This window comes from Trichoderma harzianum (genome assembly GCF_003025095.1).
Source record: "Trichoderma harzianum CBS 226.95 unplaced genomic scaffold M431scaffold_13, whole genome shotgun sequence".
Classification (NCBI taxonomy): Eukaryota; Fungi; Ascomycota; class Sordariomycetes; order Hypocreales; family Hypocreaceae; genus Trichoderma; species Trichoderma harzianum.
The window spans coordinates 751,944-776,108 of NW_020209261.1; the positions used below are offsets into that span (position 1 = coordinate 751,944).

The window sequence follows — 24,165 nt, forward strand, 5'->3', positions numbered from 1 at the left end:
TAGCCGCGACATAAAGCGGAAATTGGCAGTAGACACCGATGGCAACGTAACGTTGAAGAACAAGAATGAAGATAATTGGCTATGAGTTAATGACTAACAAGGAGCTCACAGCCTCATCGTACCCAATTGCTCTCCCCCCAATCATTCCTCCAAGGCAGATTCCCCGCAGCCGCTACATATTCCAACACCAGTGAGCCTCATAACCAAGCTACATGTACCACCGAAACGGATCACATACGCATACCGGTACCTTTGATAATATAATACTTGTAGTAAAGCACTGCCCAGCCCACACACCGCCTGGGCTATGCGCAGCCATACTGCCGGTCTGCGACATGTATCGTCAATTCTGCAGCTCAATAACACCTTAACCTCAAATCGCTCAGTTTTTTGCGGTTTGTGCCGTCCACCACACAGGACTCTGTGTTAAAGTGTATCTTCTCCGATCGGCACCAGCAAGCAACAGGTCTATAGCTATGCCTTGCTGCTACGGCTTATGAGCGACCTTTTGTCACATGTTTAATGCCTCTCTAGACATCTGGACTTTTTAGTTCGAGGAACAGCTGAACCACTGCCCAGGTATCCTATAGATTCCACGATGTCATATGCGTACGGGTACGCTGTCAACGACATCATTGCTGTATTGGGTCTCTTCGAACGAATAGCGATCGAATTGCGGAACTTTAAGAATGCACCAGCGCACTTCCAACAACTCGGTGCAGAGGTTGATCTTCTGCAAAATGCGATGAGGCATGCCCTTCGCCTCATTCCACAGAATGACGCTCACCGCGACACCCTCGAACGCGTCAGAGCCATTGTTATGCACTGCCTGACACCTCTACAAGCACTGGTTCATAAAATGCGGACCAAGGAATCCAGCCTGGGGCACTTTCGCACATCGAAGAGCTTGAGCCACATTGGGACTCGAATTCATTGGTCGATGATAGCCAAGCAAGATATTGATGAGGTTCGCATTACTATAACGTCGGAAACAGTGGCCATCAACATGCTCCTTATTGCCCAATCATTGTACGAATGTTCATCTATACGTGGTCAAATGGAAGCTGATATTATGGCAGAGCTCAGATAAGACAGCTTACGGACTGCGTTCAGGGTATCGGAGATGCCCAATCAGCACTTATAAAAACCCATTCCGATGCCCTTATCAAGCAGACCTCCTCAATATTGAGCCTAGTATCGACGATGCCAGACACGATCGCTGACCTGAAACTCACAACGATCATGAATGATAAGAAGCAATCAGAGCAGGCACGGATGCTGGAACATGGGCTAGCAGCTGTTGCATCTCATGTTGGCTCTCTTTCACAGATTGGTGTTAAAGTTTCTGGTGCACTCTCTCTGCACACAGCTTCCATGAGGCGCTCTGTCAGGAGATTATTGTCTTTGATGCGAGATATCAAGGAGCTCTTTGTTCTGTAATGTGACCACAAACTATTAAGTGTTCAGATTTACTAATTCATCACCTAGCTTGGCCACCTATTCAAGGGACATCCTGGAGGCTATAGGTCAAAACACGTGGGTTGAATCGCCTCTCAGCTTCATATTTGGGCATACCTCATCGCTGACTTGATGTAGCCGCGCATTACTTAATATAGCATCCCAGATGAAGCGAATTATCCGTGCTATCGAGGCCATTCCACTTCATCTTACTCTTGATATTGTGCGACTAGATGATGCCTTGGGTGAGAGTTGGGCCCTACCAATACAAGCCTGTCAAAGTTGGAAGGTTAGTGATAGTGATTTCCTGTTAGCTCTACGCAAACGCACTAACGCAACAAGTCTTTCTATAATTTGCTTTCAACTGTAGTCTATACAAAGGATCGACCAGGCTCTAATCGAATTTGGACGATGCAATTTGCCCTCACTATGGCAGATGGTGGAACGGAGCTCGAAGAATTCAACTGGGAGAGAGTCATCAAGCCAGGAATTCACATCGAGCAGGCGATGATAGTAACTAGAGTCGGTGCTTCTACAGAGGCTTGTCACGAGTGCAGTGATATAAGCTCAAGGACGCTGGCAAAGCGTCATGGAAAACCATGGTAAGCATATATTGCAACTTAATGCTGGTGATACTACCGAGAAACTAATGACTGCCTCAATAGTTCCACCTGCGGGCGGTGGGTAGGCAGGCGCAAACGCATTGTCGAGCCAGTTGTAAAACTACTTGATACAACAAACACGTTGCCGGACGCAACTTCCGCATTAGGCCCGGAGTTGCCTTCGATGAGAATAGATGAAGAATTGCACCATTTCCGTCGAATCCAAATACGCGAGTCCTCGGGGCCAATTCACGATATCGATACTGCCGAGGCGATATTGAGGACGGACTTCATGGACCCGGTCGCTAATACCTTTCTTGCCCTCCGACTAATTCAGCTCGCAGAGGAGGATGGAGACCCGGAGGCACTTGAAATGGCCATAGAATATTTGGAAGATGCTATTTCTTCAGGTATGTGATTCAAAGCCAATCGGTATTTTTAGCTTAAGACATTTGCCAAATAACCTACCTGTTTTCAGACAGTACGGCTGTTGACCCTTGGTATCTTCTCGCAGAGATATCTATGCTCCAGGAGGACTATGACCAAGCCTCCAAATACTTTCAACAAGCCGTGATCAGGAAACCGCGGTCTCCACAAATTTCGATATCGATGGCCAACATGTATTATTATGTCGAGGAATTCCGCAACTCTCTCGATGCTATCGTTCAAGCTATACGGTTAAACCCGTACTTTTACATGTCATGGTATAATTTAGGCATCTTGGTATGTGATATCATTGATGCTTTGCATTATAAATTGCTTATAGAAAAAAAAAGTATGATGCGTGTGACCAGACCGAAGATGCCTACCTGAGCTTTGAGAGATGCCTACAACTGAATCCGGATTTACCAGATGTCCAGGCGCGGCTTGATGTTTTGGCTGGGTTTAGAAACGGTGAAAAAAACATACCTGATGATTATAAAATTTACGACATGTTGCAGTGCGAGCTAATGGCGATGGTCGATTTATCAGACAATATTGATGGCGCTGAGATCGTGTTCAATCCTATCATAGAAGCGGAAAATAACGAATAAATAGCAATGCAGAATAGGGATGCGCCTTTAAAGCTATCAGATGACAGTATATTAAAGAGCAAGCTAAATACTAAGAGATCATTTTATAAGAAGGAATTATTGGTAGTGGTACTGTTTAGAAGCTAGGCGACGATTATAATTATATCATGTTAGCTGGTAATTAAATACTCTGTAGGCTCTTGGACCTAAATTTATGGATCTTTCAGGTAAAAAGAAAATCGCAGTCTGGGAACATCACATCAAACATGGCAGTAAATATTAAAATAAATTCCAAGTTATAATTGAGAAGATAGCCAATCTAACACAGTTTCAATTCCTTCTTTAAGCCTTAGCAACCTCAAGATACTGGTTCACCAAGCTCTTAACCTGCTCGTCAAACCCAGCCAACTTAATACCAAAGGTCTCTTCAGTCTTCTTAGCATCAAGGCGAACAGTAAGGGTAGGCTGCTTTCCAGTTGTCTTCAGAAGTCCTTGAGAAATCGCTTCAGGGAAAGATTCCTGGATCACCTTGAGACCATTTTCCCAAACCATGCCATCAAGACCATCTCCTGCGGCCACGAATGCCTGGTTGCCTGGAATCTTGGGGTCAAGAGCCAAGACATGAATCTGGGCTACATCATCAAGAAGAACTGAATTGCTGTTTGATGGAACATCGGATTGGCCACCCCGGAGGAAGTTCAACAGGACTGAGTTAGTAGAGCTGGACTCGAAATCCTTAACAGTGGTAGCAAGCTCGTCGGCACCGAAGATCCAGCCAGGAAGAATGCTGATGAGGTCAAAACCGGGCTTGTTTTCCTTGACCCAAGCCTCAGAGTCGTTCAACGCAGCAGCCTTGCTGGCGCTATAAGCCTGAAACTCAAATCCATAAGGGCCTTGGTCGACCGGAATGCGGAAGTCAGCATCGAAGATCTTGTCGTCTCCCTGGCCGAGATAGTAATGGAAGGGAGTGTTTGCGACAATGGAGCTGGTGATAACGACACGCTTAACAGTGCCGGCTTTGCGGCTGCTTTCGAGGAGACCAATTGTCGAGCGGCGAGCAGCCTGAACGAAGAACTCGTCATATTGCTCAGGGGTAGGGGGAGCTTCGCCACCGAAAGTGGGAATGGGAGATGCGCAGTGAATCACATAAGTCGCTCCCTTGACTGCCTCATCGAAGGCGCCTGGGGCTTCCATATCCTCGACAACGACGACGGAAAGCTTCTCTTGGCTGGGGCTCAAAGCCTTGATAGACGGCGAGTTGAGAACCTTGTTGGCCTTGCTTTCGGATCGGACGACGATGCGGACATTGTAGCCAGCTTTGAGAGCAAGGACGAGGACTCTGAATCCCAGGAAACCAGTGGATCCGGTAAGGGCAATGAGATTATTGGCAGCCATTGCTTATAGTGAATGATGTAAATATATCAGAGGTGATTGTTTTTGATGTTTTGATGAAGTGTTTTGTAGATGATGTGTGTGATGAAGGGGTTTTTTCTCTTTCCATTGTTGGGGCTCGTTCGAGTATTTATCAATTTCCTTTCACGACTGAAATCTTTCAGCGCTGTGATTTGAAATGCCGTCAGAGAGAGTCTATCATCAAATTAATCAGCCTAGAGTCTTTACTAAACTGATTCCATTTGCTGTATTCTTAGTTATCTGGCACATTTGTCAGGATCATTCCAGATCGCAGTCTTCATCCAAGTGACATTAGCATCCAGCTAGTGTTGAGTGCTGACATACAAAGACGACGCTTGTGGCGCGAAGGATCGGTGGATCAACTTGAAAAAATTGCCCGATTGAGAAACCGCGTCGCATGGCAGCCAAGCAGCTAAAGTCTCTCTACAGGGGGGTTGAATCCCGCTAGACTGAGCCGAATAGCTCCAAAGGTCTGCAGTTGGGCGAAGTTGCTTCGAGCTAGCAGCAATGGCCTATTTCGGGTTGAAAGAGATGACATTTACTAAACCTACTTCTCGTGCAGTTGCATATCGTCCAAACTAGTCTATTTGGTTGCTTCTAGGAAATGAATCCTTCGAGCTATTTAATTGAATTGGACATTCTATCAGCAAATTCCCTCATAGTAACTACACATCTAGCGCTCGTTTACAACTCTGCTCCTTGGTAACGTTCTAAAACAACTATCAACAACACAACAGCTGCGCTCCGAAAGGCATAAGCGCTAGGAATATGCTCCAAATTGATGTATTACGGTATTATATACGACATTTACGAAACTATATGGGTCGTGTATTATTCCCACGTGAAAGAAGAATTAAGTTACTATTAAAAGATAAAGGACAAGCCGTATAGAAGCATATGAAGTTGTAGCTTAGAAAGTAAATTTAGCTATGAAGCCTATATATAACCCAGACTCAACAGAAATCACCCAACCCATAAATAGATAGACTCGCGCCTGTGAAGAACCCCTGTTTCACACTCAAGCGTCCAGGAACTGGTTGACAAGGCCAGAGAACTGGCCTGCATACTCGTTCAAGAACCCATGTCCCACATCCGGGTATAAGTGGAGATGGGCATCAGCGTTGGTCAGTCTCTTGAACATGATCCAGCTGTTGACTGTGGGGATAATGATGTCATTGTCGCCGTTGGCCACGAGGACGGGGATCTTGATCTCGGGCAGACGGTTGTATGAGCCCTCAGATGCATACTCGGGGTTCGACCAGCGAAGAACTGCGTCAATCTGAGCCTTGGTGCCTTCTGGTCCGACGTAATCAGACCTGTTCTGGCGAGCTGTTGTCATACGCTTCCACCAGTTTCCGCCCTGGGATTGCTTATTGGGCGTCAGAGAGTAAAAGCCCTCCAAGAAGCCGCTCTGTTCTTCTGCATCGTTTGAAGCTGAAGCAAGACGCCCAAATATGACCGGGTCACCACCCTCGATGCCTTCACCAGAACTGGGTCCAGTTCCGGCAAGGATAAGCTTGCGAACAAGCGTGGGATGGTTGAGCGCCACCATCTGAGCTGCAAAGCCGCCCATGGAAAAGCCCAGCAGGTCGATCTGAGGGATGCCAAGCGCCTTGACAACGTGGGCCACATTATCAGCCCATCCGGCATAAGTGCCAGGGACTGTGCCGTTGCTTTTGCCAACGCCGGAATTGTCTAGAAGGATGACTTCGCGGCTAGCCGCAATGGGATCAACCAATTCGGGGTCCCAGTGGTCAAATGTGCCTCGAAAGTGCTGAAGAAACACTAGAGGAGTGGTGTTTCTGGCAGGTGAGCCAAAGCGAAGATAGGCAAATCGCGTGCCGTTCGCCTCGACGAACTGAGGCTCAGCAGTTGCGTAAGATGCCATCTCGTTGTTGATGTAGTTATATAATATGGATGGACGATAGAAGAATAATGTGGTTGACCTTGAACGAAAAGTATCTCAATGCTGAATGAAGTGTTGACTGTAGAATGAATTGTGATGACTGTACTCGGTGGGGGATGCTCGACATCTTATAGCCATGAGTCTTTACAGGATACAAGAATTATCAATACACAGGTCTATACTGCGAGCCTCCATTCGATACTATTCACCACCATTACAGCGCTTACCAACCGAGCTAAAGACCCCCATGACAAAGCTACTCGTGCTGAACCATCCAGTTCTAGCAAATGCGCGACTGCAGTGGCGCAATCCTCCCCACCGCTAGTAAGTAGGATTTCCTCTTTTCAAAAGCGCTAAAATAGTTTTGACAGGCCACCACAAGGCCACTCCGAGAGGCCAGCAAAGTCCATTTTGCCTTTGACTTTAGTGATTGATATCCTCTTCAAAACAAGGACTACCTAAGAGGTTGATGAATGGTTGTAGACAGGAGGAAGATATTATCAGTCAATGATTTGGTACAGCTTAAGCACAGCACGACGCCCATATCCGAGTACAAGTAAGCAGAGGCCAAAAGTCGACAGCAGTAGGAGCCTTTCTCAGCTCCTGCTGAACTATTGTCTTGTCGGAATGACCTCAATCAATTGATTCACTAGTTAGGTGTTGTCGCTTCTTCATCCTGATAGGCTTCTTAACCTACTGCTGTCAGCATTGTATTTCTGAGCCTTGTTTGCGCCCGACCCAGAACCTCCAGAACCTCACAAATTCGAGCTGAATGATCGCCAACTAAAGTAGGGCGGCTTGCGAGTTTAATATTTCCCGATTCGGTTGCTGCTCTGCATCTAGCCCTACATCTTAAGAGGAAGTAGGTGTCTGGCACCTCCGCTCCAGCTCCAGGCCTGAACGGGTAATAGGTGTCTGGCACACTGCATTAGCCAGCTGTTCGGCAACTACAATTAGCTGCATTTAGCTGTATTTTAGGCGGGCCCGGTTGCGGGTGTTAGCGAAAGGCGAATCCGTTATACTTGATGTCTTCAGCTGTGTAATCAACCTATTGCTCCACACGAAGAACCTCAATATCTGATAATGGTAACTACATGTACGGAGTTAATCAGCACAAAGAGCTCCATTGTGACAAATGTCCACAAGTCATTGAATACGATATTGCGACACTTTCTGTATCCTTCTTTATGGTTCGAAAATACCCGCTTCACTTAAATGAGAAATCGAGTTGTCTATCTACTTTGTAATCCTCAGCGAGCCTCGACCGTAAATACGAGAAGAGCGGAAGACAGTGCTGATAACGTATGCTCGATGCCTTGGACCTAAGGCAGAGTGAGTCACCGGTGTCGAGAAAAAATACAAAGATGTGGCAGCAGACGTGTCCAACACTCTGACAAGTCCAATTATCCTCATACCTATCTATGCAAGCTGATATGCTCAAAACACACTGTTGAAAACAGAAATGTTAAAGCCCAGAGGACTATTGAGGCTTATATTTCAGTACACGCGACTCTAGTACATACGTCCACGAGGAGAGAGTAATTTGGGCCAGACTCCAGCTTTTCTTACACAATGTCTTTCATAAGAGTCATATTAATTCGTTTTGGGGTAATTAGCCAAGTTCTACGATGAGATATTTACCGTTGTTTGGTCTTCTATGAATAATAAAGCAAAAAAAAAAAAACTTCCACCATCCTTGCACTTACTAACACGATTCACCGTCCGTAAAAGTGAGCCGGTGCTGCTCGATGGTGGATTTGTCGATGAAGTGAACAACGCACGTTCCTTTTAGTTAGTTCTCTGATGCTCTTTACAAAAATCGTTCTCTCGTCCTGCCAAGGGAATACGGAGCAAATTGTTCTGGCTCAGGGCCTATTTAAGGCATGCCTAGGGCGGGTATGGATGCTTTGACAGTCGCAAAGTCATGGCTTTGGCGACCTTTCAAAGCATTCCAACAAAGTTCCCTGAACCGCAGCACTCGCGCTCACTAATCTAGGAGTAGGTCAGCAATTTGTCGTTAGCAAACGTGTTGTCTTTGAATTCACACAAATTTAACGGTATGCGAAAACACGATCGAATTGTCAGCGGTGACTATATAATGTTACCCAGGCCCGCCCTTCCTCATCTAGCTCAGCTTTCTAAGCTGCGATGAAGAAATTCAGTTCCTCAAGTTAATCCATATCCACCTCTGACCAGAGCCCTTCAATTGTGTCTCGTACGTGTTCTGGTAAGGGACCAGCCCGAGCATCTTTTACGTTCGACTCCAGTTGGTCAATACGCTTAGCACCAACAATGACTCCATCACCATCACCCAGTGCCGAGTGATTGACAATCCAGCGCAACGCCGCTTCCTGAAGCGTCAATGGCGGCGAGGTAGAATCACAAGCTCCTTTCAGTTTGCGAATGGCGTCATGCATGGCGGGTCTGTCGTACTGTGACACATATTGGTCCATAGCACTTTGGTCCCTCCATCGCGTACGGTAGGCGGTGCTGTCAAACCAAAAAGATAGCATATAGATTGTCATCAGACTTTAAAGTCTTCTTTCTTCAGAGAATGATGATGCGCCTAGCTCCTATATAAGAGTCAGTACAGTTAGAAAAAGACCCTATCATTGGCCGGTTGTCCGTGTTGCTAATCGAGAGATAAAAGAGGGAATATTCGGTATTTGGCGCATCCGGCCGATTTTAGGCCCAATTATTAGTAAGGATTCAATCATGGATCTGTATTACTGACCTCGGATGGAGTAACGCATGTGGACTGCCGCCCCATGAGGCGGCGGAGGTAAGGTTGTGCGTTCGCCGCCCGGACTTAACCTCCGACCAACACGATCTGAGTCAACTGGAGATATGATCAAGACTATCGAGAGAAGTAGAAACCTGTCCAGAATCGTAGAGTAATAGAACAGATAAATAGTGTCCAAAAGTCGGCTTAAGACATGCGACTTCTTCGAGTTCATTCAGCAGCACGAGATTCCATACATACACTCAGCTTATTAGCCACTTAACTGGCACCTACCAACAAAATGTCGTATCCGACTATTACCCTTGAGGAGCATTTCCTTTCTAGCAATGCAATCGCAGCTTTGCCAACTTCTCAAAGCAAAATTTACACCAAAGTAAAGCCCGCGTGGGCTGAACAGCTCTCCGACGTTGGCCCAAATGGTTCCCGCATCAAAGCCATGGATAGCGGACACGTTGGCATCCAAGTGCTTTCTAATTCTTTTGGCATCACTTCATTGACGCCAGAAGTTGTAGCGGCAGCTAATGATGAATTAGCAAAGGCGTGTAAAGCCCAACCACGCTTTAGAGGCTTCGCGGCATTGCCAATGAAACATGGTAAAGCTGCTGCAGCTGAACTTGAACGATGTGTCGAACAGCTGGGGATGGTTGGTGCGCTCATTGACAGTCATCTTGATGATGGCTGATATTACGACGATGAGGTTGCTTTGGATGCTTTTGCTAAAGCCCAAGAACTCGATGTTCCAATTTATATACATCCCACCACACCACTTGAAGATGTCCAGGCGGCCCTTTATGATGGAAACTACGATCAAGAGATTGGGGCTGCGCTTGGAATAGCCGGCTGGGGATGGTATTGCGATATAGCATTATCTGTGTTACGAATATACGCTGCGGGCATCTTCTGGGAGTTCCCGAATCTGAAAGTGGTAGTAGGCCATATGGGTGAAATGTTGCCATATATGATGGACCGCATAGATGAGAAAGTGGGACAAATTTGGCTGAAAGCCGAAATGAGCTTCAAAGAGGTCTGGGAGAGAAACATCTGGGTCACTACCAGCGGAATGTTTACAATGCCACCGATGGCATGTCTGCTGCGAAGCACGAGTATCGACAGGATCTTGTATAGTGTGGACTACCCATACTCAACTACGGAACAAGGTAAGGCTTTCATGGAAGAGCTTCGAGAAAGTGGTCTGGTCACAGAGGAGGGGCATTCCAAGATTGCGTTTAAAAATGCCGAGAGACTCCTCAACTTCAAGATGTAACGAGGCAGAACTACGACGACAAGATAGCTACGGGAGTCAATCGATGCCCAAAAGATTTCATCCTTTCATCAGACCCTAGCAGTCATTGTGTACATTTTAAGTGTGAGATCAACGATGTGTGTTAAAATCGCAATTCCATAGGAACAAAGGAAAAAGCCGATGAAGACACCAAAAGTGATAGCAGGGCCTTGGAAGAGCTGTCGGCGCACCCATGCACCAACATCATAAGCGAATAACCATTCCCCTCTCATTTTTCTTGCTTCACGCAGACCCAGCAAGCCGTCTATGCTTCGGGCATTTGACTCCTGCAGGAATGGATCCAGCTTGCCCTTTTTCACAATTGTGCCTAGCATCTTTTCTAAAGTCGGCCGGTCTTTGTAGCATTTGCGATTTTCCGATCGTTCTCCCAAGTGCTCTGAGTAGTTGACGCGCTCGAGGAGAGGCACGCCGTAGCCGCAAGAAGTTTGAACCTGGTGCCGAAAAGTTAACACCTTTCTTGTACTAGAGTAGAGCACCCAGAGATGTACTGACTTTCAGTATGTCAAGCATGATGACTGCTCTTATTCCAGGAAATTCCTTCTTGCCCATGGATTCAATGAGGCCTGGGAATTTCGGATCCGTTCGTTGGATAACAGTACCAGTACAAAAGAGTCGCATTATTCGAGGCTTTTCATCCAGACTACAAAACATAAGCGTAATTCTCTTGTTCTCATATACATGGGAAATCATCTCGATCCCTGTGCCGGCGGAGTCCATGTATGCCGCATGGTTGGGATCAAAGATGTGAAAAGTCGCATCTAAGAGGCCTTTCGGGGAAACATTGACGTGACGACCTCTGAGAGGGGCCGATGCTGTAAAGAACACTTTCTGCTGCAATGCCCATTCTCTGAGATCTTCGGGGAGAGATTCGTAATAGTGAACCATGTTTAATACTTTGCATACGGCAGCGAAAGCCTAACGAGTAACAGAGAAACTTGATGAGGCGGTTGGGGATGATGCAGCGGGGGATATGGAGCATTAAATACTTCTTAGATGCTTACAGGCGTACACTCTTATTACATAGGTATGTAACCCAATGGTAGATTTGGGGACTTGCATCGCTACTCTGTAATTTTCCTGGCATGGTGTTATCTGTCTGTCCGTAATAGCCGCCTAGACTTCATGGAAACGATGCTTGGACTGGATAGAATTCTATAGTCAACCTTATGGCAAACCATCTAGTCTACTTTATAATCCAATTGGGCTTGAAAACATGTTAAATCTAGGTATGAATAGGCATAAGGCTCAAAGAAATACTAATTTACATAATAGCTTTGGGTGTAATGTACCAACACTAATGCCAACGCCGCGGCGAGAAATGCCAAAATGAAACCCAAACTGTGTGTGCTAGTGACATATCTGTGGCTCTCACAATCTTTCTTCAGTGGCTTTGGACCTACAGGGTGTGAGATGGCTGAGCAATCAACTTCCCCTACGTAAAGCTTTTTAAGAAGTCGGTCCGCCTTTTCTGAATGGCCAGCATCATCATATTCCTCCGTAGCGTCGCAGCCACCAACATCAGTTAAAATCTCTTCTCCACCGCTGATGGTTATTTACTTATCAGTACCGTACGCGAAATGGCAGTGAAGCTTAAAAGAAGCTCTTATATCACTCACGGATGTTTTTTGATGAAAGTTGAAACATCGTAGACCTTTTTATGGATGATCATGTATAGATCTGCCTTGGACGCATGCTTGGCAACTTCTTCAACGCTAAATAACTTGGACATAGTGGCAAAGTAAATGTTTGGCCTGGAACAATAGAGCAACGTGGAAGGAAAACGCCAGTGGAACAGAAATTACATTTTTCCAACATCTTTCTGTCACCTTTTGTCTTCTACTGGAGAAACGTTCAGCCTCTCTCCTTTTCTCATATCCCATTCCAGGCGGAGTCAAAGTCGACAGCGCTCCAGGTTGAAGGTCCATGATGCATGGATTTTGGCACATCACCGTCCGCGCAATACGAGAAGATTCGTAGGTCAGATAACCCCTTACGTTTGTTGTAGATGAACCCACACATGTAGATCAGCATCAAGAAGCGGCATTTAGTTCAAAATTATAAGTTTTGACGCTAAATACCGATGTCGATTGGAGTCGAGGCTCCACAAGTTGCATAAAAAGTAACATCAAATGTCGCTTCAATGTCAAACTTGAGTCAGTGTGTTCCTATATCGTCGAAAATGCCACGGTAGTATTCCGAAAATTTCCTCCGCGGATTTAAGCATTTAAACCCATCTTATTCAACCTAATGTCGGCAAGTAAGGGTGATGATTCGGATACAGAGCGGAAATGGCTATTTTGATCTGCTAATCGCACGAAATGGCTACCGGCAGATTATCGCGGGCTCGGCAACCTTGTGCCGGGAACTTGAGCACATGAGTAGTAACCAAGCTTGTAGCAGCCAATGATATCAAATACTTTTCAAATGTCACATATTCCAGAGACAACGTCTCACCGTTTGCCTCTCAAGTACCTGTTTTGTTGCATTTGGACTTCAATGACTGTATCAATTTATGCACTGAGGTATAGAAGGTACCTTTTCTATAATAAAAGATAACAAAAGTACTTGAAGAAACAGGAACAATTACTCAAAACCACTGTGATGTTGGTATCCCTTGCTGCATCTTTGTCACATTTCTCATCGTCACCCCTACCTCATGCAACCCGACACCTGAAGATTCACATTCCTGGCACGGATGGGTTAAAGGGTTTCGGCTGTGGTGGCTTTGCTGGTGTTCCTAGAGATGAATCAGGTAGTAAACTCGTAAATCAGGAGACAATGGTAGAATTATTGAGTTGGATACTTCGGACTTGTGAAAAGGATGGTCTCGAAAGATGACAGGGAGAGCTTAACTTCGGTTTATAAAAGGGCTCTATCATGCTGGCATTTTGGCTTCTTTCTTTAACTCAATCAACAATCCATTGTCCTCATCGAGCTGAATTATACAATCACTTCTTTTTTTTCAATTTGAAACCTCATCATGTCTACAGCAACGCTTCATGTTGGTATCATTGGCGGTGGAATTGGGGGCTTAGCAGCAGCTATTGCCATAGAAAGATCCGGCGCAAAGGTTACTCTGTTGGAGGCGGCGAAGGAATTGGGAGAAATTGGGGCAGGCATACAGGTAAGTTGAGATTTCATACCTAACACCCATTCAAGCTTCTAATGTTTGTCACACAAAGATGTATCCAAACATTTCGCGTTTCCTTATCCGATGGGGTGTCAGTGATATCTTAGGTAGCCAACTTGTTACTCATAAGTACTGTAACACTTGGTTTGGCTCAGAGCTTGTTGCCCACTCTGATCCACAATGGATGGCGAAGGCCACGGGCTTCCCATGGTGAGTGATGCTCAAATTGAGTTGGATAAGAAACCGTCGTGCTGAATTCTTTTAGGTGGGTCGTGCGCCGAGACCATTTGCTCAGTGCTCTCAAAGAATCTGCGGAGAAACACGGCGCGGAAGTTATAATTGCGACCAGAATCGTTGAAATTGATGATAGCGGCAAAAGAGTTGCTGTAACCTCAGAAGATGGACGAAAATTCTCTTTTGACTTTGTGGTAGGGGCTGATGGGTTGAAATCCATCATACGGAACCATATCCACCCTGGCGTCATGCCGGTTGCGCCCTCCAAATCGGCAGCATACATTGAGAATGGGTTCTTTATCTCTATTATCAGGTTCAGGTTCACTTGAAAGCATGAATTGAAGGAAAGGAAGAAAATCCAGTGGCTACAACACTTGCCTTAGACAGTAGTGGCAAATTGGAAACCCCCGGTCACATTTCTTCTTGCGCGTTCGGCAAGTTTTGCACGACAATGGCGATTTCATTCCTGAAGTTCTTACGAAAGTGAATAATTTAATGAACAGTTGTAGGTCGAATACGATCACAGGAGCAACTGACTTACATGCGATTCTTAAGCAGAAAATGAGATGAAATAAATGGGCGGCACCCTCATCATTTCTAGGAACACAACGTAACACAGCTATGTGCCGAGTGCCGATACCATACAAAATGGCCCACTCGATCCTTTACGCAGATCGCTGTGGGTTGGATAGGTTCGGCTACGGACCAAATACTCCAGCTAGTCAAGCCCCAGGCAAGTCGGTCGAGTTCACGAACAATTTCCTTGTATTTGAACCCAATTAGCTGACCTTCCATTGAAGCGTTTGGTAGGTTCAATTATTAGCTCTTACATTCCTTCTGTACAATTAAACGTGGACTATTATCTGAGTGGCTAGCTGCACGATTTACACTGTCTAGGTAGTGTTAGCTTTTAAGGTCACAGATAGCAATTATCCCATCATATACCTGTTTCATAGAGCACAACAGGAGGGACAATGGTGACCGACATAAATTATAACAGTCTTTTACAAATTTATTTGCTATCTAGGTGTAATTGTATTGGTGCTTACATTCTTTGGATAGACAGTATAATAAGTTTGATGTCACCGCTCAGGAATGCAGGTCAGCACTTCGGTATTGTATAATTCCAATTCAATGGGTTATCGCTCTCTCTCTTACACTGTACTTCATCAACACTTCTTCGATAGAATAACAATACAAACCGCCAGATTCATTTGAGAGTCTCAATTTCGGTATGTGCATTAAAGCTAATATTCCTTATCTAAGTTGATGGTATTGTAGATTCATACAACCATGCGTGGTGTAAAAATCGAGGCTTACTTTGCTCTCCCACAGGCCAGTCTCTGATCGGCGGATTAGTAGGTTATGGATCTTCATTGGCGAATACCGGATACTGTATTATTTTATAGAACTCTTTATCGCATCTTGAGAGTATAGTTTTCTATGATAGACAATGTGAAGCTGGAGAGTTTCTACGACAGTTCGAGCAGTTTACATAATAGTCGTTTAGCCTAAATTACCTAGGTACGAGCGGCATCTTTGTTAAGGTTAACCAATGTTAATTCCGAGATTGCGCCCTTTGAAGACGCGATGGAGTCATACCTAGTGACCGACTTTCGGCGTCAACCGTTTCTTTTTAATAATCTGCCTTGCCGTGAAATTCTGTCGTTAATTGCTCATACACTCATTACCATAAAGCCTTTTTTTTTTTTTTTTACACTGTTAATACTATGTCTGCCACCGTCGTGCTTGAACTAACCCACAATCAACGCCATAATCATCAACATACTAATGGTGCTTCGACTCAGGCTCAAATAGTTGGCGATGTCTCGCTTTTACCGAACCAGCACGAAGCAATAACCACAGCAACTACTCAATCCGAACGCCTGCATACTGTTCGGTCCAGAACATCAAACACGATCGATAGTTCTAGCGATGAGATACATGACCAATCATCTCGGCTACCACTTCGGCGCCTCATTCCGGCATATCTATGTCTCTCAATTATCTACTTTACCTCTTCGCTGGACATCAATTCGGTTGCTCTGGCTCTTCCAAATATCGCCAATGACCTCGGCGCTGGTAGCAGCATTACCTGGGCCGGAACGGCGTATTTGATGGGCCAGGCTGCTTTTCAGCCTCTGTACGGTCGATTATCCGATATTTTCGGCCGCAAACCGCTCTTGATGCTCTCCGTCGGGTTCCTCGTATTTGGCGACATTCTGTGTGCCAACGCACACAACCCTGCTTGGCTCTACGCGTGTCGTGCCATAAGCGGCATTGGCGGTGGTGGCATCAGTTCCATCATTGCAATCATCGTCAGCGATCTCGTGAGTCTTAAAGACAGAGGCAAATACCAGGGAATGCTTAATGCTTCTATTGGTGCTGGATCAGCGGTAGGACCATTCATGGCGGCAAGTTTGATACAGAAGACAAAGATTGCAGGGGCTGCGAGTTGGAGATGGATCTTCTACATCCCCCCAATCCTAGCATGCGTTTCTGCAGTGGCTGCCATGGCTTTTCTACCACTAACGTCTGTCACGGGAAGCTGGAGGGCCAAGGCAAGACAAATCGATTGGATGGGTCTCGCAGCATCCCTGGTAGCGCTTCTTTGCATTCTGGTACGCAGAACTATACTATCACACTGGCTGCAAAATGTTCCTGCTGACGAACAAATTTCGTACTATTAGATACCTCTCAACCTGGGCGGAACCTCCTGGCCATGGCGCAGTCCCGAAGTAATCTCCCTTATGATCGTTGGCGGCTTTGCAGTGGCTGCGTTTACCATCATCGAGAAAAGATATGCGCGCATTCCTCTCATACCTCTTCGGCTCTTCACCAACAGGGCCACCGCCATTCTTCTCGTCCAGAGCGCTTTCTATAATATTGTGTGGCAAGTAGACATGTATTTTTTACCGGCATATTTTCAAGATGTTCGAGGATATAGTCCTCTGCAGGCTTCTGCGCTGATGTTGCCTATACTTTTGTTTTCAAGCGTCTCTGGTGTTTTGTCCGGACCGGCCATGACTATCTTCGGAAGGCAAGTTAGACGATTAACATTCGAGTTGTTTATGTTGAGTATACGAATGAGGCTGATAGAGAATAGTTATGACTACGTCTACCACCCTGGCATAGCCTTGTGGCTGTTGGGTGCTGGCCTGAAAATGTTGTTTCGCCAAAACACCAGCGTTGGGGTCTACTTGGGTGCCTTACTAGTTGAAGGCTGGGGTATTGGATGTGTATTTCAGCCAGGTATAGTCGATTCGGTCATATATCTACTTCATTGTGATGAATTTATCGCGATTGCTCACCCCATTTAGGTCTCGTTGCCCTCCAAGCACATTGCCCACCTAAGGATCGAGCGGTTGCGACCTCGACACGGAATCTCTTCCGAATGCTTGGATCCGTTATTGGTATGACAATCGCAACTGCTTTGCAGACTGCGATCACCCAATCGGCTCTACCTGACAATGTCCCAAATACAGTTCTCTCGCAAGTGGCGAAAGGAGTATCGCGATCCGCTTGGGACCAAGACATATTGGATGCCAAGTTTAAGGGGTTCCAAGCCGTTTTTGCATTGGAAGTTCCATTCATGGCCCTATGCCTACTCGGTTGTTTCGGTATACCAAGTGCACCATTGGTGGGAGATCACGATAACGAACAAAGTAGCACTAGATGATGCACCAAGAGGCCTGTATATATATATAGTAATGGCAGCGCCGTACGAGGCGATACCATGAGAGAGGCACAAGCTCGTCTTTGTCATAAATGAGCGAAATAGCCTCAGATGGCTATTGGAGCACTGATAAGCTGATGATTAAATGGAGAAGTCTCTAAGAGAGGCTATACACCAAGAGCGAGATTCATCGACAAAAGTCTTTATTGAAGTGTTCTATACTCAGAGACCGTAATAGCTTAGAGCTATATAAGACTTTTCATCTACTCTGCGTAGTAATTTTAGCTACTCCTCAGTCTCAGCATCCTTCTTAATGATCGTAAAATAATTCGGCCGGTATGGCTCAGCGGTATCGGCATCAATATTATCCTTCTTAATAATACTGAAATAGTTTGGCTTATATGGCTCAGCAGCGTCGGCCTCAACGCTGTCCTTCTTGATGATGGTGAAATAATTTGGTTTGTATGGCTCAGCAGCATTGGCATCAATTTTCTCCGTCTTTGGTACTGTCTGAAAAATTAAGGTCAGTGTCGACCTCTCTCTCAAACCCTGAATTTTACTCACTGGAGTTGGTAGAGCAGAAGCGAGAGCTGCGAACAGAGTTGCGCCGACGAGGAGAACGTTGTTAGGCTTCATTGTGGTGTATATTGGGGTTTGGGCCCGAGGAAATACTTCTTGGCGATTGAATCAATGGGGTATGGAGAGCAAATTTGTATACATCAAAGAAAATAGACCCTTTATATAGTTCGCAGATGATATATTTCAAGGATAACTCTCTCATTCTGAAAAGGCAGTTTTAGTGTACCCCCGCGCTTCTCTACCTTAAACTACCTATGGAGCAGCCGTCCAACCGTCTATCCTTTAGCTCCAGCCAAGAAATCTTCATCTTTTGCCCCCTCTTGTTCGTCTCCATCTTTACTCGTATTTTTGGCACCTTCCTGATTAATCTACAGAGTATGCCGTTTTAAACCAGCATATCCATGATGCCCAATATTCTGAGCTTCACGCCATTGCACTAACACGAACTAATTAACGGGATTAGGACTTCAAGATAAAGGCGAAGTAAATGCTGCGTAAATCCGTATCAATCACACCGCTCTGGAGTATTTTTCTGGTAGCTTGCCCTTCCATTCTTCAGGCTTGGGGACTCATGTCTCCAAGGTCAAGACAGCTACATGTCCTACAGCAAAGGAGATCATATCCAGTATGGCCTTTCTACGAGATTTGCATCATTACAAGTTTCATCTTACTCGCCTGTTTTGTTCTGAAGAAGAGACGGCCGAAGATGAAGAGCTTTTGCACAAAGAAGATGATAAAAACAAGCGCCGCTCACGCTTAAGCGTCTCTTACATAACATGCCTCAACGTTATTATCTTCTTGCTCTCTTTATCACTGTTCTCAATCTCCGTTTATCGGCTAAGAGGGAGGCTGAACGGAGAGCTTCGAGCATCTTCGACTTGGAGTAAGTGATAAAATCTCTTGTCAATTAAAATTCTTTGAGTCTTACTACCTCTATAGGCCCCATTCATGATGCTCTCGACCTAGAAATGGTGACAAAAAGGATCAACGGGACACTTTTCACGCCTAGTGAACACTCCATTGCACGTCAGATGCCCAACTCTGCTGCAGACGCGACATGGGAGGAATGGGAACTTACTCGTGTTTTTCCCGTTACCCGTTCTGACATTATAAGACTTGGAAAAGATCCAGAAACAGCGGTAAAGCTTGATTCAGAGACATGGGGACTAGGCGACGACGCTTATGCCACTGCCTTAGATATCTATCATCAGCTTCATTGCGTTAATACTCTCCGGCAGATTGCGTACGGGACCTATTATAACGTGCAAATGGGTAATCCTGATGGTATTAATGCTACGCTGCGCGAAATGCACATCAACCACTGCGTTGACATCCTGATGCAGGCGATACAATGTAGTGGAAATGCAAATCTCATCACATTCCATTGGGTCGAGAAACTACAGCGTCCCTTTCCAGATATGTAGGTTAAGACTCTTTTCTTCGGATCTTGGATTTTGCTGATATACCCTAGGTCTATCGATCGGAAGTGCATCAACTTTGACAAGCTCACCGATTGGCGCCTGGCAAACACCATTGACATGAAGAAATGGGCAGAGCATATGAAGAAGCCAAATGGAGTGAAAGAAGAGAAAATGGCAGATCAATATTACGGTCCGAATGACTTGCAAAATCCGAATCATCATGGTGGGACACATGAAGATGTCGACCTATGGCCTGAGCGGGATTGAGTAGAGTGAGGGGAGTGGCAATAGTCTAGCTAGGCTGTATGTTGAAGTACGGAATTATTGAATGGGATTATTCTTCTGATATAGATTACCATGATAATTCCGCAATTATTGACAGACACAGCATTGTTGAGAGGGGTCACGGATTAATAGGGGACAAGTATCGAGCACCATCTCGTATAGACAAAGATTCCATGCATTTATGCCGCGCCAAGTCTTTGCCAAGAGCCTGGTGATCACAAAGTCTATTCTAGGCAAACGACACGTTTCTGCCAAGATGAAGTATCCTTATTCCTTTAATAAACTGTTTATAGTTAGATCAAGACCTTTTGCTGGCGTCATTTTTATGTATACCGAAGGCAGATATGACCTGATATTGAGATTACGTTACAAGGCTTGCTAAAAAATACACGATAGCTCTAGTGCTTCTCCAATCTTCTTGACATGTGAAGTGCAATTTTGCATGAGGTACCGCGCGGTTGCAGTTCAATAGAAGCGTGATTTGTTATTAAGAGGCTATGAACCGGAAGACTCGGTTTGACAGCTACTGCGTACCATGATTCTATTATAAAACGTAAAGTAAAAATGAAAGTTATACTACAATCTTCAAAATGTATCGCCGTGCTTACTTTTAGTTCAATGAATGCTTTTATGACTCGGCGAAGCGACTGCGGGCTCGCAGCTTGGGTCCGAATTTCCAGAGCCCAAACAGTAAAATGCAGCAGATAATGTCCAAAAATGCAAGCAAAGACACTCCCCAGTGTATTCCCAGGTTAACAAACATTGGTCGCGAGAACATGATGGCGGCGGCTGCGAGCGTCGATCGGGCAAAGTCATTTGCCGCAAACAAAGATGCTGAGTATTTCGGATAGGTGAATGCTAGATACTGAAAGATACACGCAATAATGGTGAATGTGCCGACAATGGACATCGACAGGCCTATAATGGAAGCAATCCAGTGAACGCTTGGGCGAGCCGTCCATGCTGTCGTCACATGTTAGCACATTACTACTTGATCCTTCTTATCAAAGTCACATACCGAAAAGGAACAGGCCTGCCGGAAGCCAAAAGCATGCAAAAAGTGCCGGTACCAGGCGGTTCTCTGGAATTCCAAATGCCTTGAACCCTTCGGTTTGAAACGGTTTGACGACTTGGTAGTGCCAACCCAAGACACACAAGGTGCATGCAACGAACAATCCTGGCAATACGCCCAAGAACGGGAGTCCGGAAACAGAAAAGTCAAAATGGTACGTTTCGGAGAACACAATGGGAAAAGCCTCAAAGAAGGAATAAAAGATGGCGTAGACAAGGCTAGTGTAGACGGTAGAGAAAAGCACTGAAGGATCAAGAGCGTTGATTTCGACAGGCTTGATGATGGCGTTGTACAGGATATCCTTCATCGTCAGATGCTGTTTAGCTTGATCTATCTCGACTTGTGAACGGTATCGCTCGTTTCCAGTGATTCTTCGTAATCGTTTTGCTCTGTGGTACAGAATCGTGGCCGATGAAGTCTCGGGTACGAGGAAGAAGAAGCTAATGAGGATCGGAGTACTGAGCCACAACATCTCCCAAGATACCCAGTGCCATCCTTTGACAGGAGCACTAAAGTTTGAGACGACTGGCGCCAGAGCAGGACCGAACACAGCTAGGTAACTATTAGCATTCGAACTCATTCGGCGTTTCGGAGAAGAGGCTTACTGGCTGCACCCCAGATGATCAACAGATACGGGACATGGATAAGCGGGTACTAAGATTGAATCAGCCGAGATCAAATGGTCATACGCTTAGAGGTACATACAACATCACTCAGTGAAGCACCTCCAGTTGCAAGGCATGGAGCACCTATTAGTTCCATTAGCATCAATGAGGTGTTATCATGGGGGTCGTCATGCAAGTACCGAAAAACCCAGTCAAGAACCGAAGGACCACAAATCCGGGGAAGTTATCCACAACAGATGCCGGGACCCATAGAATGGTGAAAATGAAGAGCGTGATGATATATGGGGGATTTCTCCCAATAGCGGCGATCCTTGACACCTGTTAGCCTCACTGTACCTGAACCTAAAGCGCGGTTAAGCAGATCTAAGTCGGGGGCCTTACTCGCTGAGTGGAGAGAATAACATGGCACCAAGGCCGTCTATATCATAAAGTCAGCTATCGAGCATCCTAGGGAAAGATGGCCTCCACTTACACCCAAAGACGTATAGACAGAGGGCTAATGAGGCCACTTCGATGCTGACGCCGAATCTCTGGACAACCTCGGGAACGGCGCCGACGTAGATGGAGGAGCCAAAGTACACGGCAAAGGAATAAATGCTTCGATCAGTTAGCGTCGTAATTCCTATTGTAACCAATTCGCTAATATTCATTTACCAAATCTGGAATGCGATAAAGCCTTTTTGAAAGGCGCTCCAATTCTGCGGGTTCTCGGGATCATCTAAAACATGGTTATTTATTCATATCCAAAACAAACGGATATCAAGGTGGCTTAGAAAAATGTGTAATACCAGTGGTGTACCAATCGACCACTATCATCCCGTCGCTTGTTTGCGTCGGCTTAATAGCGCGGCTCTCCGTTCTATGAGCCTCATGCTGACTTTGCATAGTAACCACCCTTTCAATAGGGTTCTCCGTGTTGTTATTATCCAAATCTTCATCGGATCCAGAAGTTGTAACATCCCCTGTAGCATTTCGATCGTCTTGTTTCACAGAACCTAGGGTGGCAGCATCCTCTAGGCCAGCATTCGAAGTCGTAGATTGTTCTGCCTCGGCTTCCTTTGGGAAAGGATCGGAGCTGTAGTAGGGGTGCGTGAACCCTTCTTGCTCTTCGGGATATCGGAAATACGTGTTTTTGGTGACGAATCGGACAATCTGCCCAAAGGGCGAGTCACGTACCATTCCGTACATTGTGGGAAAGTTGTTTGGGTTGTTTAGTTGTTTAGTATGGGGCCGCAAACCCATTGTAACAAGAGGCCATGGTTCTTTATATGTCCTCCTCATCGAGCTGACCGGCACGCCAGCTTATAAATTTTTTTTCTTTTCATTTATTCTTCCATTTCTTTCAAACTCAAATTTGTAAGCCTATGATGCCTGCCACGACCACAATTAATTACCAAAGAAGAATATGGTGGACATTGATGTGTCCAGTGTATCAAGACCACGATTTTAGCGCAACGCCCAAAATTGCCCGATTAGGATGATGGTCTACACCAAACGGACCATCGCGTTGCCCAGCCTCTGTCCAGCATTCTAGTTTCCACTTGTCAGCCTCGGCCCCTTTCTCACTGATTGCCTTAGTCCCAAGTATATTTTATGGATCGAGCTGTCAAGAGCTCAAACCCATGAGGTAAGCAATCCTCCTCGGTGACTTTTTTTCCTTTTCTTTCTATAAAGATGTTCTGCTTAGCTGTGGCTAATTCTAGACAATCGTCAGTCCACAGCTTCCAACTTGGGCCGAGATAGTATCGTAATTGGCTAAACCTACAAGATTGCTCTCTATGCAGCCGAGGCATGGCAAGTCGTAGACAAAGCAAGGGATTGCAAAAAATATGCGCTGCAAAATATGATCAAGCATTGCTTTCTGATGACCGGAAATACCTTAAAGTAAATAGAGGTAGATCTACATTGTAGTAGATACGTGTACTCGTAGAAGAGATGCCGCTATGTTAGCCGGTGCCAAGAGTTGAAATGACAGAGGCACTAGGTAAGCGGTAACCCAAGTCTGTTTGATCCATCACTCCACTACGATTAAAAATGCACCAGCGGTTCCACGATATTTTCAGACGACTAATAATTGCTACAGGCCAATGATATACCGACAGTGAGCTTGATTTCTCCTTCCGCTGTCCAATGTTAGTCTTCTCTTGCAGTAGCTTATTGGCCATATTGGGTACAGGAGCCACATCGACCGTGGCTTAGTATCCGTAGAGAATATGCCGCAATACTAGGGACCGACAGAAACCGCCTTTTAGTGACAGCTGGTATTGGTAAGGTTTCTGTTCAAAGTTTTTATTAATGCAAAGAGAAAGACATCGACACTCGAGGACCCGATGGAATTGTGCCGGACGAGCCGTATGGCATGTTGTAAACTTTGGAAGAGTACCTAATGTATCCCAGGTGCCAAGGTACAAATCATGGAAGTACTTCAAACTCAAAAGTCTCCGGCTGATGACTGGGGTTATCGATCACTGGTATTTAAAATATGTCATGGCACATCAGGTTGACGCTATTCGTAATTTACTAATTGGTCCGGGGACGGACGACTAATGACGCTGAAATCAAACCGACCAGTATGTGAATATGTCAATAGAAATCTCCAATGGATTACTCTACTACGAGGCTACCGGTAGTCCAGTCGGTGTTGGATGAAGGGGTCGTATCGGTAGCACATCGAGACGATTTCAGTCCCGCGGCATTCACTAAA

The 24,165-nt window shown here is 45.6% G+C and overlaps 12 protein-coding genes across 12 annotated transcripts; 5 read left to right on the forward strand and 7 right to left on the reverse strand.

The window, feature by feature from the left end:
- Window positions 1–182: 182 nt before the first annotated feature.
- M431DRAFT_511795 (hypothetical protein) lies at window positions 183–3,300 on the forward strand. Its single transcript, XM_024919733.1, has 8 exons — window positions 183–1,029; window positions 1,080–1,436; window positions 1,489–1,536; window positions 1,597–1,747; window positions 1,801–2,060; window positions 2,124–2,470; window positions 2,539–2,783; window positions 2,837–3,300. Exons 1-8 carry the CDS (start codon window positions 599–601, stop codon window positions 3,092–3,094), a joined length of 2,097 nt encoding a protein of 698 aa, XP_024770581.1. The 5' UTR covers window positions 183–598; the 3' UTR covers window positions 3,095–3,300.
- Window positions 3,301–3,415: 115 nt separating this feature from the next.
- On the reverse strand, window positions 3,416–4,468 carry M431DRAFT_94604 (hypothetical protein; the record flags this gene model as incomplete). Its single annotated transcript, XM_024924606.1, has 1 exon — window positions 3,416–4,468. The coding sequence occupies one exon, from the start codon at window positions 4,466–4,468 to the stop codon at window positions 3,416–3,418; it is 1,053 nt and encodes a 350-aa protein (XP_024770582.1).
- A 930-nt stretch (window positions 4,469–5,398) lies between these two features.
- Window positions 5,399–6,450, reverse strand: M431DRAFT_511796 (hypothetical protein). The gene has a single exon (XM_024919734.1). It carries the CDS (start codon window positions 6,372–6,374, stop codon window positions 5,505–5,507), a length of 870 nt encoding a protein of 289 aa, XP_024770583.1. The 5' UTR covers window positions 6,375–6,450; the 3' UTR covers window positions 5,399–5,504.
- A 2,113-nt stretch (window positions 6,451–8,563) lies between these two features.
- M431DRAFT_485606 (hypothetical protein) lies at window positions 8,564–8,905 on the reverse strand (the record flags this gene model as incomplete). The annotated part of the gene is made up of 1 exon (XM_024916302.1): window positions 8,564–8,905. The coding sequence occupies one exon, from the start codon at window positions 8,903–8,905 to the stop codon at window positions 8,564–8,566; it is 342 nt and encodes a 113-aa protein (XP_024770584.1).
- A 510-nt stretch (window positions 8,906–9,415) lies between these two features.
- On the forward strand, window positions 9,416–10,399 carry M431DRAFT_499033 (hypothetical protein; the record flags this gene model as incomplete). Its single annotated transcript, XM_024917752.1, has 2 exons — window positions 9,416–9,778; window positions 9,833–10,399. The coding sequence occupies 2 exons, from the start codon at window positions 9,416–9,418 to the stop codon at window positions 10,397–10,399; spliced, it is 930 nt and encodes a 309-aa protein (XP_024770585.1).
- A 68-nt stretch (window positions 10,400–10,467) lies between these two features.
- Window positions 10,468–11,323, reverse strand: M431DRAFT_485608 (hypothetical protein; the record flags this gene model as incomplete). The annotated part of the gene is made up of 2 exons (XM_024916303.1): window positions 10,468–10,869; window positions 10,931–11,323. The coding sequence occupies 2 exons, from the start codon at window positions 11,321–11,323 to the stop codon at window positions 10,468–10,470; spliced, it is 795 nt and encodes a 264-aa protein (XP_024770586.1).
- Window positions 11,324–11,862: 539 nt separating this feature from the next.
- On the reverse strand, window positions 11,863–12,167 carry M431DRAFT_57174 (hypothetical protein; the record flags this gene model as incomplete). Its single annotated transcript, XM_024921502.1, has 2 exons — window positions 11,863–11,980; window positions 12,055–12,167. Coding segments are annotated over 2 exons (231 nt in total), but the record flags the coding sequence as incomplete, so codon positions are not given.
- Window positions 12,168–13,325: 1,158 nt separating this feature from the next.
- On the forward strand, window positions 13,326–14,529 carry M431DRAFT_533901 (hypothetical protein). The gene is made up of 3 exons (XM_024920903.1): window positions 13,326–13,562; window positions 13,621–13,778; window positions 13,834–14,529. Exons 1-3 carry the CDS (start codon window positions 13,419–13,421, stop codon window positions 14,129–14,131), a joined length of 600 nt encoding a protein of 199 aa, XP_024770588.1. The 5' UTR covers window positions 13,326–13,418; the 3' UTR covers window positions 14,132–14,529.
- A 1,003-nt stretch (window positions 14,530–15,532) lies between these two features.
- Window positions 15,533–17,481, forward strand: M431DRAFT_94810 (hypothetical protein; the record flags this gene model as incomplete). The annotated part of the gene is made up of 4 exons (XM_024924623.1): window positions 15,533–16,423; window positions 16,493–16,812; window positions 16,909–17,054; window positions 17,123–17,481. The coding sequence occupies 4 exons, from the start codon at window positions 15,533–15,535 to the stop codon at window positions 17,479–17,481; spliced, it is 1,716 nt and encodes a 571-aa protein (XP_024770589.1).
- A 184-nt stretch (window positions 17,482–17,665) lies between these two features.
- Window positions 17,666–18,242, reverse strand: M431DRAFT_247230 (hypothetical protein). Its single transcript, XM_024913755.1, has 2 exons — window positions 18,043–18,242; window positions 17,666–17,988 (listed from the first exon to the last, which is right to left on the reverse strand). The coding sequence occupies exons 1-2, from the start codon at window positions 18,112–18,114 to the stop codon at window positions 17,764–17,766; spliced, it is 297 nt and encodes a 98-aa protein (XP_024770590.1). The 5' UTR covers window positions 18,115–18,242; the 3' UTR covers window positions 17,666–17,763.
- An 846-nt stretch (window positions 18,243–19,088) lies between these two features.
- On the forward strand, window positions 19,089–19,745 carry M431DRAFT_94180 (hypothetical protein; the record flags this gene model as incomplete). The annotated part of the gene is made up of 2 exons (XM_024924559.1): window positions 19,089–19,477; window positions 19,529–19,745. 2 exons carry the CDS (start codon window positions 19,089–19,091, stop codon window positions 19,743–19,745), a joined length of 606 nt encoding a protein of 201 aa, XP_024770591.1.
- A 646-nt stretch (window positions 19,746–20,391) lies between these two features.
- M431DRAFT_499037 (hypothetical protein) lies at window positions 20,392–22,649 on the reverse strand (the record flags this gene model as incomplete). Its single annotated transcript, XM_024917753.1, has 9 exons — window positions 20,392–20,726; window positions 20,782–21,387; window positions 21,441–21,489; window positions 21,541–21,584; window positions 21,641–21,771; window positions 21,843–21,879; window positions 21,934–22,058; window positions 22,116–22,179; window positions 22,250–22,649. 9 exons carry the CDS (start codon window positions 22,647–22,649, stop codon window positions 20,392–20,394), a joined length of 1,791 nt encoding a protein of 596 aa, XP_024770592.1.
- Window positions 22,650–24,165: the final 1,516 nt, after the last annotated feature.

What these genes read in the sequence shown, in the direction of transcription:
- M431DRAFT_511795 (XM_024919733.1), top strand. Translation starts at nt 599, where the DNA reads ATGTCATATGCGTACGGGTACGCTGTCAACGACATCATTGCTGTATTG. An exon ending in ATCAAGGAGCTCTTTGTTCT is followed by an intron (nt 1,437 to 1,488) that starts GTAATGTGACCA and finishes TTCATCACCTAG; the next exon opens with CTTGGCCACCTATTCAAGGG. An exon ending in GGTATAATTTAGGCATCTTG is followed by an intron (nt 2,784 to 2,836) that starts GTATGTGATATC and finishes AGAAAAAAAAAG; the next exon opens with TATGATGCGTGTGACCAGAC.
- M431DRAFT_511796 (XM_024919734.1), bottom strand. Translation starts at nt 6,374, where the DNA reads ATGGCATCTTACGCAACTGCTGAGCCTCAGTTCGTCGAGGCGAACGGC.
- M431DRAFT_533901 (XM_024920903.1), top strand. Translation starts at nt 13,419, where the DNA reads ATGTCTACAGCAACGCTTCATGTTGGTATCATTGGCGGTGGAATTGGG. An exon ending in AAATTGGGGCAGGCATACAG is followed by an intron (nt 13,563 to 13,620) that starts GTAAGTTGAGAT and finishes TGTCACACAAAG; the next exon opens with ATGTATCCAAACATTTCGCG. An exon ending in AAGGCCACGGGCTTCCCATG is followed by an intron (nt 13,779 to 13,833) that starts GTGAGTGATGCT and finishes GAATTCTTTTAG; the next exon opens with GTGGGTCGTGCGCCGAGACC.
- M431DRAFT_247230 (XM_024913755.1), bottom strand. Translation starts at nt 18,114, where the DNA reads ATGAAGCCTAACAACGTTCTCCTCGTCGGCGCAACTCTGTTCGCAGCT. An exon ending in CTTCTGCTCTACCAACTCCA is followed by an intron (nt 17,989 to 18,042) that starts GTGAGTAAAATT and finishes TTAATTTTTCAG; the next exon opens with ACAGTACCAAAGACGGAGAA.